The sequence below is a fragment of the Pipistrellus hanaki genome (genome assembly GCF_964339955.1).
Source record: "Pipistrellus hanaki genome assembly, chromosome: 12".
Lineage (NCBI taxonomy): Eukaryota > Metazoa > Chordata > Mammalia > Chiroptera > Vespertilionidae > Pipistrellus > Pipistrellus hanaki.
In genome coordinates, this window is record NC_140514.1 from 3,913,172 (window position 1) to 3,929,465 (window position 16,294).

Here is a 16,294-nt window from a genome sequence, read left to right on the forward strand (position 1 = left end):
ATAGAGGTGTTCTTTTAAATATATGTACCAAATTTTAATTTTCATTTCATACCCAAAACTTCTGTACAAAAAGAGGCAAAGCAGGCAAAAAAATCACAATGATAGCAAACAAGATATGAAAACTTTAAAGCAGCGTTGTGTATGCACCAGCTTTCATGGATGTAGTGGGGAAATTGAACTTTGGAGGGTTTCTTTATAATAAAATTTCAACATTTATTATGAATATCTAGAGAACGCACAGCCATCTGGGATACACAATTGAATGAGAAGCCTCTGAATTCTACTGGACACTTGGATTCCCAAATTGAGTAAGTTTTATTTTTCTTTTGAGGAAACATGAAATTATTTTTACTTCAATGTGATGATGTATCAAAAACTTCAATTTACCAGTAATATGTTGGTATAATGGTAATAACTAGGAGTGAACTTTGATGAACCATGATATTAATTGGTAGTTAAAAGATAGTATCCAAGACTTTCTTTCTGGTTGTTAATTAATATGCCAGTCTGAATGGGTCACCACAATTCAAACATTTATTGCCACTTGTTTTGCGTTTTTGTTTTTTTTTTAACTACTAATTCCTTGTGGTACATGAAAGGTTTCTGAGAACAAAGTTATGATGCCAAAATAGCAGTGGTTCTGAGAAATGCAATTTTCATTTTGTTGCTTGCCCCCCAAATAAATATGGGAGTAACAGAAAACACTGTTTATTTGAAAACTATGAGACAACAGATATGAAATATAGTTAACATTGACATGGAGACTGTTGCTAGCACTTTCCCTAAACCACCCATAGGTCTTGGAGCATGTGCATGCAGCATAGAAACCATGATTGGTCCAGGACTCCTGATGCCCGGAGGACAGACTGTTAAAAGAATTTGTCTCCCACAATAGCTCTGGAGTGGGCCCGAGGTCCACCACCTGCCCGTGATCACAGACATTCAGTTAACCTGCCCTCCTGACACTCAGAGGCAACCTTTCAGACCCTGGGCTTTGGAGAACCCACATCCTGGCGAATGAATTTTGGCTTTGAGACAAGACAACCTGGCTAAACTGGGGCAGGCCAGCAGCCCCTCCCATATTTTTGGTCCCTTTTGATAGAAAGTCTAATTAAAAAATGATACCCGTGCTCAACTATTTGCTCTGCAAGTCCACTCCTCTTTCCAAGACTGAATCGCCTTTCCCTAACAAAGGAGGAAACAGACCCAGTGATGACAAGCAGTCAATGCCTCTATATGTACAATCTTGACAGTTGTCGCCCAAGGATACCATGTGGCTACCAAATAGAAGAACTTTTCCTAAGCTGAATATTTAATGAATATGTTGTTCACCCGTCGTTACCCCATTTTCTGGCTTCCTCTGGGACATTAGAACCCCTAGGCTTGAAAAGTTACTCAAGGCCAACTAGCGCGATTCTGTTCTGGTGGGAGAAGAGCCATCCACGCATGGCTGGTTCAGCTTGAAAAGCTTTAAGGAAAAGGGTCTTTCCTCTCTCTGTTGACTGACATTTAGATACAGATCACGGAACCTGTTTTGCCACAGCTGGATTTCTTTGATCAAAATAAAACAAAACACATGTAGATCTCCCCTTTGCTTGGAGGACTCAAAGGAATGCCAGCTGGCCACCAAAATCTGGGAAGCAATGGTGTGACAGCTCATTTTTTGGGACATTGTGAATGGCGCCAAGCTCTAAGGTACCCAGACCCAGCTTCTGGAAGGATCATCCACTTGATGATTTATTTTAAAGTATCCAGTCTCATCCCATAGTAGGTATAGATAGGCCACATGGTGAAAAGAAAGAGCATGGAGCAGGGAGTGAGGCATCTGGGTTCTAGTCCTACAGTGGGGCAGTGGGGTCCTGACTGACTTCACCTTCTGTCTTTTTTTCCATTCTAGATTAGATTTCCTGGATTTCATTCCAAGCTCTGATCTTCAGACAAAATAACTCTAGGCTAGTGGTTCCCAACATGGGGCACAATGCCCCAAATGGGGGCAATTTGATTTTTAAGGGGGGAAATTTGAGAATGAGTTATTAACAGTGATTTTTTTTTGCATTTCTTATTGTTCTAGGGGCCTCATATACAGCATATAAATATATACCATGACATATTTATGCATTTCAGTTCTCTATTATATGTTTTGAAACTTTATTTGCTCTTTTTCATATCACTTCATTTTTTTTTTTTAACAATTTCATACAATTTCTTCCTCAGTACTTCAACTGCCCTTTCGTTCTTTTATTTTTCTCTTTCATGGATGCCATGTTCTCTGGAAGCTTGTTTAGACCAAGTTAATGGCCTTTTAGGCTTCTTCCATGTGAATAGGAGTTCACTTTTTGAATAATAAGAATTATATGTCACAGAGGAACATCAAGATTTGAGAGATGCTTAGGTGGGGCATGGCTAAAAAAAAGGTTGGGAACCACTGCTCTAGGCCTTGTCATACCATCAAGCATCAGGATAAGGTGGGATGGTGCTTATTGGGTTCCACTAACTAATAAAGAATGTGGGAGTCAGTCATTTTAGTGCTGGGTAGCCTTAGACTCTAAGGTAGCCTTAGGCATAGAGGGCTCCTGGAGATTGTCGGTTTTCAATGTCCATTTTAGAGATGAGAAAGGTGAGACACAGCTGAAGTGACTTTCCCAAGATCACACTGTGAATGAACAGGGCTAGAACTAACTCCGGGAACTCTGACCAGGCTTTCGTCAAGGCAACAAGCTACCAATGGGCCAGGAAGAAGCTGCATTTTAAAGACAAGGTAACCAGAAAACGTAGATATTCCCCCCTCCAAATTCTCCCAGCTTTCTGACAATTAATGAAGTGCCCCAGAACTCTATTGTCACATGAATGGTCCACAGAGAACAAGGCTCCTCTGTGGATGGGCTGAGTGCCCAGCACTATGCAAATAACCGCAACGTCTGCAAACTTACCCACAGTTTCAAAGCCAGAGCCCCACGTCCTTGTGCCAGTGACAGAGGGTCGAAGATTTGTCCTGTTGTCTGGGTGTCCTTCCTCCCAACATGTCCCGGACTTCCAAGACACCCATTTTCAACAGCCCACCTGCACCAGCAGCCAGCACACCTACCCATCCTGGCTTCTCTCCCGCGGACTGATTCAAACACAGGTGATTTTCCTCTTGCAAACGGAAAGGGAACTGCAAAGGGGCACACAGCCAACAGAAAGGGAAAATGCTGATGAATGAAACACGTGCGAACAGAAAGGCTGCACGTGTGGCCTGCAGTCTCGGGGGGGGGGGGGGGGGGGGGGGGGGGGGGGGGGAAGAGGGGGTATGCTGAATTCCAAACACCTGGGCTGGAACGGCCACGTGCATTTTTTCTTTTTTCTGGATTTCTCTCTCCCTCTGCCAGGATACCAGTCGTGTTTCTTGTAGCTGAGCTGATATAGGAAGTCAAATACCTTGTGTTTCTATCGCTATACTCCCCGGAGAGATCACACATCTACAATTTAAACACTACCACAAGCTATCAGCAATTTCTGATTGTTACAGGTGTATTAAAGGACTCCAGTGGCAAAGTTCAGCATCTCCAACCTTTGCCTTAGAAGGAGGGGGTCTTGGTTTAGACATCAAAGGTAAGGCTCTCGAGTCACCTTATGCTTTGCTGGGTTGAGTCAGTCAGGATACAAATTAAGGTCCATATATTGCAGTGACAAGAAGGAAACGGTTATGTAAATACACAAGTATTAACATCAATCTGTATTAAATTATGTAAACATATACATCTTCTGAGGTCAGTACATAGATCCTCTTCTTGGAGCAGAGCTTTACTGAAGCATCGCCCGAATCTGTTTGGAAGTCGACTCATCGTTCAAGTGCTTTGTAGTGAACCTGGACGGAGAGAGAAGGATGGCATTCACTGTGCAAACAGCGCGCTGTGAAAGCTCCAGTAATGACTCACCGGCCCATCTTTGCCTTGGGAGACACGAATGCTATTTATAAATCAAGCTGAGGCTTGGTTCTTTAGACAGAGAGCCACATTCCAATGCCCAGAGTATCCTCCTATGGATTGAATATTTGATTCTTCCTTCCAGAGGAATTGTGTTATTACGGTTATTAAACTAATAGATCAAATACTCTAACAAATACGGAAGGGCTGTTAAGCAGTCTCATTTACAGGGAAGTAGACTTCACACGACTGAGTGCAGGATCTTGGCCACCTAGGCCACCCCTGCTAAGTCACCAATTTGAAAATAGGGATTTGCATAGCGACATAGCAGCTCTAAAACGTTTCTAATTTTCTACTTTCTTGGCAACACTTATCCTCACTGACACCACCAGGGGGCATAAGTGGAAGTGAACAACAACAACAAAAAAACAACAACAAACAAACAAACAAAAAAAGATGCAATCTGCATCCTCACATTAACCTGGTGCAGAAATAGTTTATGAAAAGGAAGGGAAGGAGAAGTAAGACATAATAAAACCTTGGCCGTGTCCTAGGCTCTCCATGTAAGTTCTCGTCTCACCGACACTAACTCTGTGTAAGAGAGGTTATTTACCTCCATTTTACAGATGTCAAAACTGAGATGTGGAGAGGTTATATGACCCATTCCAGATCACAAAGATGACCAGGAAGGATGTGTGAACAATTTGGATACAGGTCTGGCTGCCTCAGAAGTCTGTGCTGTCTCTCTTCACCAGTGCCTGGGGGGCACACACATGCCAGCACACACAGGAGCCCCACAGCCTACCACAGTGCCCTACTCTGGAAGTCTTGCTTGATTCAAACACTTCAATAACTGAAGTCTTTTTACTAAGATGAAAAGTCAGCCTTCTGTGAAATGGGCACCATTGGAGAAAACCTTGGTTGACCCTCAGAATCCGGAAGGCTCTTACGTAATTCTAAAACCGTTTGTTTTGAACAATGAACAATGATGGAGGAGCTCCATCAAAACAGGATCAATCTCAGTGTCTAGTTTATTCATTCCACAGGCATCTCATTCCTTCACTGACTGAATGAAGATAACTGATGGGCCTGACTTCTCTGCATTGTGATGATGAAATGAGACGACGTGACTGGGAGCGGAGTACAAAACATTCAGCGTAGTACGCAGGTGGAATATTACTGAAGGGAGGCTGCTTCTTCTGACAAGCCCCTACTAACCACAACCAGTAAGCAGTGTGGCCTGGAGTTGGGGCCACAACCTGTGGGGTCATCCAGACCTGAGCTGAGGTCCTAGGTTGGCCATCTGTTGTGCAACTTTTGACAAGTTATTTGACTTCCCTAAATCTCAGTTTCTTCCATCTGTAAAAAGGAGATGATAAAAATGGTACTGATCTTAACAGGTTGTTGGGAAGAGCAAATGCATTACAATATGCAAAGGACCATGCCTGATGCCTTAGCCCTCAGTCCCTAACAGCATCTACGTTTGCAAAAGATCTGAAGGGTTGGCCATCCCTAGCAAAGCTCCCCCAGGCCTGAGGCTCACCTGAGGGCATTCAGCAGCCCCTCCACACTGTCCGGGGCCTGTTCCTTCAAAACCTTTATGCAACCTTTCATCTGGGAGGAAAAAGCACAGCATTTGTTAATATCCTCATAATTTTGTCCATAATAACTTCTGTCCATTATAGTATTTGTCCATAATAATATCACATTATTCCTGCTCACAGAAATAACCAATAGACCTTCTTCCCTCGCCCCCAGGCCAGTGAGCTGCTCCTCTGGGCTTCCAGAAGGTTCCACATCAGTTGTTATACTGTCCTGCGGTTGGACATTTTACATATCTGGCGAGTAGGGACACAGACTTAAGCCTTTGATCTTCTTGTCTTTTGCTCCAGAGCTAAGGGCAGGGCTTTTCCTCCAGGGGTGCTCAGTGGAGGCTGAATGGATTATAAACCTGACTACTTTATCCCATCCTTCTGCCCTGAATGTTTTTCCTCCTTCAGCTGTTTAAGACTCAACGAAAGATCACTGACACCTGAAAGCCTCTTCTGACTGCATTACCTTCACCAGGCAGAAGTCACCGCCACCTTCCTGCATTCCCATAGTGCACTGGCAGTTAGAGAACCTTGGGGATATCAGTGCCCACATTGACTGTCTCCCTCACCGGACAGGAGAGGATTGGGAAAGGCCAGTGGTTGGGAATGTGAACCACGTGGAGGCAGAATGACTGGGTTTCATCCATGCTTACTTGTTTAATATCTTCATGAACTGAGATAAGTTTCTTAGCTTTTTGTGCCTTTGGAATATAATTTATTTAAAATTTGGGGAGATCATGAAAAGGAAATTTATATAGATCACAATAATATTATGCACACCCTGTAATTTATTTATTTATTTACAAAGAAAGAATATTGCTGCAAAGAATACGGTCACTCATTTTAAAGTCAAATGTTCATGTACTATATCAGATTTGGGTACACTCATGACCTCTTTTATAATGGTCACTTTCTGCGGGTATACCTCTGGTATGCTGAAAGTTTTTCTTTTTCTTTTTCTTTTCTTTTTTTTTTAATTGGATTGATTTTAGAGAGAGAGAGGAAGAAAGAAAGAAACATCAATTTGTTGTCCTGCTTATTTATGCATTCATTGGTTGATTTTTTTAATGTGCCCCTCTGGGAATTGAACCTGCAACACTGTTGTATTGAGACAATGCTCTAACTGACTGAGCTACCCAGCCAGTGTGAAATTTCTTCTTAAAAACCTGATAAACCCTGATAGTTGGATGGAGGAAGCCAAAGCACAGGGTTCAGAATCATGTGGGGGTCATGTATAGGCTTACTGAGAAAGAATGTCATGGTCAATCAGAGATGCCAATCATGGGTATAGGGTGGGGCCAAACTGTGTGATGTAGAGATTTGTTTACTCTCTCATCATTGCTGTTTCTCTCTTTCTCTCCCTCTTCATTCTCTGAAATCAATAAAAACATATGTTTTTTAAAAAAATAAAATAAAAATATACTTATATAAACTGGCAGCTAAGTGACTGTTCTCTGCCCAGCTCCTCTACTGGCTGAGCGGATCAGCTCCTCCACATTCCTGCTATGCTTTTGAGGTTGGATGCTCTGCTGGAAGCACATAAAAAAGATTGGACTTCTTCCTATGAGGAGAGGTACCAGGATGGGGCTTGTGTCTTGGAGAGGTCATTTTAGTGGGAGGCAGAGGAGAGAGAAGCAAGGTCTCCTTGGCATCATTTATGCACTCTTATTGGAAAGCACATTGTGTGCCGTTCTTACATCGATCTTGGACGTCTTGCAGAAAGCTCCCACGGGGTGGACATGGTCGTAGAGGATGATGACCCCCACCATGACCCTCATGCAGAACATCAGCGTTTCTTCACTCGTAAACCTGCTCCTGTACTCCCTGGGAGAGAGGAGAAATGGCAGTGGGGTTACTTCCTGGCCCGAGCATGCTCATGTCTGGCTCCACACTGGCTGCCTTAGACTCCTCCGATCCTCTCCTGAGAACAATCCCAGACATGCACCAACCAGGTTAATATGCTCTTCTAGAAACCCATGATGATAATTCTCCTCGAATCTATCCCACCAGCAATTCAGTGCAAAAATAAGGTAAATTAGAGGGCAGTCAATTCTCTTCTCTTCTGCCCTTCAGTGAGCCAGCTCACCGCGTACATCACGCCCCACCCATCAATCCTGAATATTTTATAGCAGTTCCCTCTGGCTGTCTAAGATTATAGAGAATAATGGCTTCATTATAGAGAAAAAGAATCAAGCTCATTTCCACAGAGTGGCTATCGTGTCTCCAGTCAGGGTAACTTCCTTTGTTAAGATACAGGCTGCAGATTGAATTAAATTGTGGAGGATATCTTAAAGAAATGATGTGCCAGTCATTGGGGCTGTGAGTATTCCTGAAGTCTGAATTTTGTTCACTTACCCTGACAGGGTCTCTGATGATTCAGATAATTCTGGCCAATAGCAAAGGCTTTCTTAATATCTATTTCCTTATGAATTGGCCCTTCAATGAAGATGATTACTGTTTTTGTCTTGGAATAACTATTAACTTTGGTATAAGCAAAATATTTGAAATAATATCATTTTCCACGTGAACAGAACATCAAAAATTTTAAGGCATTTTTTTTTATCCCTCTGGGCATCCAAAACACTAAGCAACTTAGATGGGATTCTGAGAATGGTATCATATGAGGAGACCAGGGCCCCGGCAGTTCAGAGCACTTGTCTCTGGGCCCAGAGGGGGCTACAGACATAAGTGGAAACCTGACTTTTGAGTGTGGATTTCCTCATTCCATTCCTGCCTCATCCTCAACAAACTCAACCATTTTTAAAAAAAATCTAGCAACCAGCTTAAATACAAAGAGATGCTGGGAGAGAGAGAGAGAGAGAGAGAGAGAGAGAGAGAGAGAGAGAGAGAGAGAGAGAGAGAGAGAGAGATCTTCATTATCACTCCCATAACAGTCTTACCACTTCTCCTGGTTCTAGATCTAACAGTCTTACCACTTCTGGTTCTAGATCTTCTCTCAAATCTTTTCTCCAACATATTACTAATACTATCCAGTACTTCACTCAATCCTCCATTTGATACTTACACAATTTCTATATCATCTTCCTTTGTTTTTTTGTTAACCCTCACCTGAGGATATTTTTCCATTGACCTTTTAGAGAGAGTGGAAGAGAGAGGGAAAGTTACAGAGAAACATCGATGTGAGAGAAACACATCTATTGGTTGCCTCCTGTATGTGCCTTGACCAGGGCCTGAGCTGGGGAGGAGCCTGCAACCAAGGTATGTGCCCTTGACAGGAATAGAATCCAGGACCCTTTGGTCTACAGGCCAATGCTCTATCTATCCACTGAGCCAAACCGGGTAGGGCTCTATAGCATCTTTGACTTGAGTTTTGGCTCTGTCATCTGACAAGTTTTGCAATCCTTGGAGAGTCAGCCTCAGCTTCTCCACCTCTGACATAGGGTAACGATACCTATCACTGAGGGTTCTTTATGAGATTAATTCAGGTAACGGATGTGTGACTGCTAACGTGCCGACCCAATGGTTAGGAGTCATTGGCATCATTATACCAACAGGCTCTGCCTGGTGAGCTCTTGACCACAAGTACAGCTCCGATGTCACTTACGGTGTTTCCAGCATGACTTTACAGACACTCGTCATGGTGCTGAGGCAGTCTGTGGTGTTCTCTATCGGCAGGGTTTTGTTCTACATGGGAGACACAAATGGATGTTAGCCCTGCCGGCAGCCTTTGCCCGCAATTAAGGAAAAAGCACCTTGTTGCTCAAGTCCACTTACTTCGGAGACAAAGTGCATTGTGGCATTGCTAAGGGTTTTCAGCATGGGCGTGGCTTCCGCGTAGAAGAGGGACATTCGATTGGCCATCTCGTTATTGACTTCATTCTCAATGTCTAGCTGATAAAAACAAGAAGAGAAGATGCAACTGATAAAGAGAGGGTCAAAATCTCCAAACAACATCCCCTGGAAATTGGATTATAGATAAGACTATCTTCTCCCTGAGACCGGCCCGATGCAGACACCAAAAGAGACTTGGAGTGTGGGTGTCTAGGCCCACGGGACCCAGGCACTCACGTGCATGTTGTTGATGCGGTTGCGGCTTATTGTCCTCCTGTAGTAGCTGAAGTCATTCTGAATAGCCGGGTTCCTCATCTGAGAGTCAGAAGAGGGGAGAAGGGATCTCTCAGCATCAGGTGGGGAATTCACATGGGGAGCCCCGCACTAGAACTGCAAACACACCAAGACTTCTCTTTGCTACATGAGTCCATGCAACTTCTGGTTAAAAATAAGCACTCCGAGCTTCATGATTTAAAAATATGCCCCGTTTTCACAGGGAAGTGTATTTGCTCCCAATGAGGAGCAGACACTCGAAAATGTCTCTTATTGCATTAACAGAATTTGAATTGTCACACAAAAACCACCATCTTAAGTCACTTTACCACAATGAGTGCAAATTCTCGCCACATTTTACGTCTCCCTAAAGAAGGAGCTACAGTATCTCACTCACGTCTCTCTCTTCCCCACCTCACAGCACTGCAGAGGGTCTGTGTACAGGAGGAAGTCAGTACAAGCTTAGTAAGTCATCAAACATATGTGGCCTAACCTTCAGCTCATCAAATCGAAGGGTAAAATGCAGGATTTCCGCAAATTCCTTTGCCAGCGCCTGCTCTCGCTCCAGGTGCTGGGTTGGCGTGTAGGGTGGACAGGTCAGAGATTCTAATAAACTTTGAAGAGCTTTTTCTGAAAGTCAAAGGGATAAATACATATTTGAGACGGCCTGTAGAGATCCTTCAAAAGCACCATGTGCAGCCCCCGTTGACATTCTCAGAGATAACCTGCCGGGGTAGGTCTTTCTGCTCCTTGTGCTTCCATGTCCCTGTGGGTAATATGATGTTGTGGACCAGGAAAAGAAGGAGCCTTCATGCTGAGCAGGCTACCCCCACTGCAGAAATCCTCTCCCAACCCCACGCCACAGCCACACGGTTATGTAAATGTCTCTCCAAGCTCAGCTGCACCTTCCCCTCTTCAGTAGTGCCAACTGTCAACAGTGTTGGGAAACCATAAACACATGTTTTTGGATCATGTGCATGAGACAGCCATTCAAGATCCAGGGTGAGACACCATAGCCCAGAACACATGGGTCAGATAACCTGCTTTGCAGGGAGAGATCTTGGGTTCCATTCCCGCTCTTCTCTGCATCTACAGTCTCATCTATTCACAGCAATATTTCTTCTACTAGCCCATTGCCATATCTACCTCCATTATTGCCCTTGAAACCATCACGTTACTCCCACTCGTCTGTTTTTCAATGTTCCCTCCAGTTTTCACGTCAATGTATTTTTAATAGCACTGAGTCATTTAATCAACCTTTTATATTAGGGATTGGGAAACTATGGTCCCCAGGTCAAATCTGGCCCTTTTATTTAAAAATCTTATAAAAAATATAAATAAAGTTTTATTTAAAAGCAGGCACACTGAGTGGCCAGATTATCATGATTTCTGAAAACATGATCTGGCCACTCAGTGTATATTCTATATAATAAAAGGCTAGTATATAAATTGTCCCCTCAACCAGAAGTTTAACCAGCAGGCAGGCCAGTCAACCGCCCATGTCCCTTCCCTCTGGCCAGGCTGGCCAGAACCCACCCATGCACCAATTCATGCACCCGGCCTCTAATACACACACACACACACACACACACACACACACACACACACTCAGACACTGAGCTCTTCCAGTGACTTTCACCAACACGTGGGACGTGAAACTAGAAACACGAACTCACCTAGCCTTATGGAAAACTCATAAAATCTCTTTAGCCTCACCACCAGAGGACACACTGCATTCCATGCTCTTTCTTGAAGCTGGATGTCATTGGGATTTTGAATGGCCTATAAAAAAAAAATCACAGAGTTGTTTAGAAAGAAAATCAGCTCCACATCAAAATGACTTAACATTCAGAGAGGATTTACATTTTCAAAAACACAATGGTCGCTGGACTTCACTAATGTGCACTTCTTAAGTGGACATCAGTTCATCAGACTGTCCTCCAGGATGCTCAGTTAGAATGGAGGTGTTAGCACTTGGACAGAGTGCAAATAACTCTGCAGTTAGATCCTGGGTCAACTGACTAGTTTCTCTCATCTTAAATGTAAACAATGCACATCTAACAGGAAGCAATGCTACCCTCCTCCATCACCATTTATTCTTCTAAGCAGAGCTGGTGCTCATTGTGAAATGAAAATTCTGTAGATCTTTCCCTTTCTCAGTAATGCATTCCTGCAGGTCTGTGATGTTACCTAAATTACCTGCATTCATGGTGACCTCCTAAGTAGAAAAACAACTTTTTAACAGGCTGTTACTTTCTTAGAAATGCTGTTTTGTCTGGGCTTCAGCAGCTGGAGGATTGTGACGTTAGTGGTGTTTATTTTCCAGAACGATTTTGGCAGCGGCAGTAGGGGTGTGTATGTCTGTGTGTACATATGTGTGTGCACATGAATGTGTGTATGTGTGGGTACTGCCACAAAACTAATTCTTTCAAATAAGAAGGGTGAGAAATTTCCTGCGTTTTAGGCATTTGGAAGTCTCAAAAGCCACAAAGACAATTTCCTTTTTTCGTTTTGGTGGCTGTCTTGTTTTTCACATATTTATTTATTTTTAAATCTCCTAAGTCAGTTCAAAACAACAGACCTGCAAGCTACCTAAAGTGAGACAGTTCATGACTGTTGTTCGTGGTGCCGGTGGAACCTGCCCAAATTATTATAAAATGTTGGGAAGTTCATAGAAACCCAGGTCTCATGACTCATATTTCAACTGCTGTTCACAGACTTTCTATGCACGTTTCCCTCAAATGAAGTAACAGGCTGGCAGGTCATTGTGTGCGTGTGAGTCTTGCAATCTCACATGTGTGTCTGGGAAGAGAATGGCTAACATTTGACAGGGCCTACAGCAGTGTGTGCTCAGATTAATGTCCTCCAATACAAGGGCTTATTCATACGCTTTTTTTTGACAGGACACATTACCGTCCTTGTTCTTCCCACTACACTAGGAACCACTTGGCCTATTACTTAATCCTGCTGTGTGTGTGCGCGCGTGTGTGGGCTTCCCTTCTCCCGCAAGGGTGTTGGCAGCTGGGTATTGTCATTGGCATACGTCTCGGATCTCTGGGCCCGCGCCCTTGTACGCCTGCAGGTCTGCGAGGATGCTCTCGGAATCCTGGAGGACTGCGCTGATCTGGTTCCATATCTCCCGCTCGCCTTCCGTGGGCTGGGCGTCTGAGCAGAAGGACACAAACAGACACAGGGGGCTTGCGTTTACAAACAGCTGGGGGAGAGGTCAGCACGCAGTCTGACTTGTTAGACAATCTTCTTTTATTCCTGGCTTGGTATTTCCTCTTTAGTATAATAAGCCACGGGGACGGGACCGTTAACTCCTGCCTATTACTCGGTGCAAAAACACTCATTCATCTTTCTGCACACAGGAGACCACGCATGTGGGAATCATTACGGGTTCTCCTTGACTCATGGAACACACTCTGCACACCTACTATGTGTCAAGCGGTGCACCAGGTGCCGGAAGGTATAAACACCCCCCTTTTGAGACCACTTTTAACAGGAAAAGCTATTGAATATTTTCCATTATGATTAAAAATGGGTGAGTCTGAGTATAGATGAGAAAAAACCATTCCCTTCCTATTTCCACATAAAAACAAGATTAAAAGGTTAGATAATTTTCCTTTAGAACTAAGAGAGAGGTATCTTTCCAAAGCACACAAATAAGTGGCACATTCGACCTTACATAAGTGAAGAGCATATTCTAACAGCCCTGGAAGTAGCCCCTTAGCTCTCAGTGAATTTCCCCTCGATTGCGTCCCTGTAGCCACTGTAGGCGCTTGTCCCAGGAGTAGTACTGCAGGCTACTGCTGCAGGGTGAGCGCCGAGTTGGTAAGGGCTGGCTTTGCTTATCACACAATGCCTATCAGATGGAGTATTTGCCTGGGCTTGCGAGAACATTCATCTCCATCCAAAGCACAGGCACTGCTAAGGAAGGAAGAAGACAGATGTCATTTCCCAAAGCTCTGTTTCCAGAAATCTAAGTCCCAAGGTATTGCATCCTTCCAGAAGACCCGTCCATGAAAGGGCCGGACAGAATTATGTCTGGTCTAACACTCCCCTGTGAACTGTAATCATTCACAGTGTTCGGGGCATAAAACAGAATCCACGAGACAGGTGAAATCTAAGCGAGGTCCTCACCATGCTGCCCAGGCCTTCGGAGAGGCTGAGAATGGGAGCAGGGGTTAGGCCAGATATGCTGGACCTGCACTCACCCAAGGCGAGACCCTTGAGCAGTGTTGCCCAGGGGATTTTTTTAAGACCATGTTCTTACGAGGCCCTGCTCAGACCCAAGAAATTGGTAGAGTTACTCGGGAAATGAAGGGTGTAATTCTCTTTAGAGAACAAAACCAAAACCCTAGAGATTTTCCAGAAACGTGGCAAACTATACTTCTAGGAATGAGATGGATTTTTCAACCAGGGGATGAGGAAGGACTCACGTACATGCACAGGAGGGTTCAGAGAAGAGGAAGACAGTGCGGGCCGGGAGGGTGAAAGGCCCCTCAGGTAAAGGATGAGACCAGGGCAGAAGAAGGAGGTGAGGGGAGTGTACCATGGGGAGCGGGGGACAGGCGGGCTGCTGGGGAGGAAAGAGGCTGCTGGGTTATATGGAGCACAGGATCCGGGCTGGGAAACAGAAGGGGAAAGAAATGTGTTGCTCCTTTACCTTTTGCGACTGCTTTCCCACAAGCCCGTGGTAAGTTTTACCAGGTACCATGTTATCCGCAATATTAACACATTTATAGTTTGTCTTTTCCTGCTCTTCCAAACTTTTCTCAAAGCCATAAGGGTGTCTCAAAACAGAAACCTAAACACCCACAAGCTAGCAAGCCCCAAACGGAAGGAAGTATGTAAGTGGAATGCAATTCCAGGGTAAGAAGAAAGTCAGAACACGGGACGAAAATGCAAAGCAAAGATCCTAGAAAACAAATAAAAATCAAACACGCCACTCCTATCCCCTTCAGATGAATGTATCAAAAAAAAAAATCATAAGCTGAACAAAGACCATTTTCTCAAGGAGATGTATCTTTGAAGAGGAGGAAAAGAAAAATCCAGCCTGTGGCCAAGATTCCGAGGGGTCAGTGTGTTTGCATATAATTATAAAGTAGGTGTAAACTGAGAAGGCACTTGGAAACCAGGAGTCCAAGCCTCCTAATCTTGGCTGTCAGGGCTCTGTCCCTGCAAGCCACCGCTGGATAAGCTTTAAACAAAACAGAAGGGAAGCTGAGCGGGCTGGAAGAGGGGCGCTGGGCAAACCAAACCCCCAAACCCATCCCTTTGACAATTACTGAACCACGAAAAGGAAAAGATTTCGAAGTCAGTTTTTAAAAATAGAGGCCTTACGTACTCCCCCGAAAGATGGTTTCTCATCGTGGGGCCTAAAGGAGTGACCCTTTCTGATACAAATCAACCCCGACAGTCATGTGACCACGCAGAGCTGCACAAGCAGCACGGGGTGGTCACCTCTCCTAGCGGCGGAGCAGTGGAGGGCTGTGCCAAGAACCTTCCACTACAAGGTCACTCACCCCTGGGAACTGGAGTGACCTGGGAAAGGGGACCCTTGTCCCTAGCCTCCGCCTCTGGGAGAATGTTTCTCCTGGCAGGTATCCGAGCGTCTTGTTTGAAATGTTTCCTGTGGCCCCGGTTAGTGGGATGGGAGAAATCCAATCTGCCGTTCCTTCTTTCATCCCCGCTTAGAAATGAGTTGGCTCCTTTTCTTCCACAATTTGTTGGTGTTATCATTGCATGCCTGAATTTTTCCTCCTTCCCCCGTGATGGAACTGAGTCACCTCTTCTTCCAGTTGCTAATTAGGTCCTTGATGCCAGCAGCATGGTCCCTGTCCTCTGGGTGTGGAAGAGTCTCAGGAGACCCAGGTCCCAAGGGACGTAGGTTTTCAAGGAGAAGACTGCTCCCTAGGGGACACTCCCATCTGCCTGCCTGTTCCTTCTTCCCAATGGGAAAAGGACTGTGCAACCCTCAGTGACATTTGGCAGCGGCCCATGTCCCTGTGGAAATCCATCACTTATCCTATCTTTATCCTCCAGCTAAATGATCAGTCGGGACTCCATGAGAATCTGATCCATTAGACTGTAGGAATCTGGCCTTGTTTCACTTAATATCATACCTCCAGGGCCTGGCACATAGTAGGTGCTGCCGAAAAATTTGCTGAATGAACAGTTGACTGAATGATCCCATATAATAAAAGGGTAATATGCAAATTGACCAAACAGTGGAATGACTGGTAGTATAAGGGTGTCGAACTCAATCAGAGAAGGGGCCAAAATCTAAAATCCAGCCTAAATCTCGGGCCGAATGGTTTACTGAACAGTCATAAACTGACAATGTCATAAACTGACAGCGGAGTGCAGTGATGACAGCGCGGTGCGGGCCACATTGCAAGGCCTGGCGGGCTGGATTTGGCCCGCGGGCCTTGTGTTTGACACATGTGCTCTAGGAGGACATGCACTCACTACCAGGGGGCAGATGCTCAATGCAGGAGCTGCCCCCTGGTGGTCAGTGCGTTCTCACACGGGGAGCACCGCTCAGCCAGAAGCAAGGCTCATGGCTGGTGAGCACAGTAGCAGTGGCAGGAGCCTCTCTTGCCTCCACGGCAGTTGGGCATCCCCCAAGGGCTCCGGGACTGAGAGAGGGTGCAGGCCAGGCTGAGGGACCTCCTGCCCCGACCCCTTCTCCCACTACCTCGAGGGCATGAATTTCGTGTACCAGGC

General features: G+C 44.9%; 1 protein-coding gene across 6 annotated transcripts in view; it reads right to left on the minus strand.

Annotated features, from left to right (window-relative positions):
* Positions 1-512: 512 nt before the first annotated feature.
* The window catches only part of CYRIA (CYFIP related Rac1 interactor A), an 81,851-nt gene continuing 66,069 nt past the window's right edge, over positions 513-16,294 (minus strand). For all 6 annotated transcript variants that reach the window (XM_084900391.1, XM_084900396.1, XM_084900392.1 and 3 more), the window contains 9 exons: positions 12,606-12,727; positions 11,239-11,344; positions 10,056-10,192; positions 9,527-9,604; positions 9,233-9,349; positions 9,063-9,142; positions 7,195-7,321; positions 5,449-5,519; positions 513-3,847 (listed from right to left, as the gene is read on the minus strand). In XM_084900391.1, the coding sequence (XP_084756517.1) occupies positions 3,784-3,847; positions 5,449-5,519; positions 7,195-7,321; positions 9,063-9,142; positions 9,233-9,349; positions 9,527-9,604; positions 10,056-10,192; positions 11,239-11,344; positions 12,606-12,727 (902 nt within the window). In that variant the 3' untranslated portion in view covers positions 513-3,783. The remainder of the gene's footprint in view (positions 3,848-5,448; positions 5,520-7,194; positions 7,322-9,062; positions 9,143-9,232; positions 9,350-9,526; positions 9,605-10,055; positions 10,193-11,238; positions 11,345-12,605; positions 12,728-16,294) is intronic.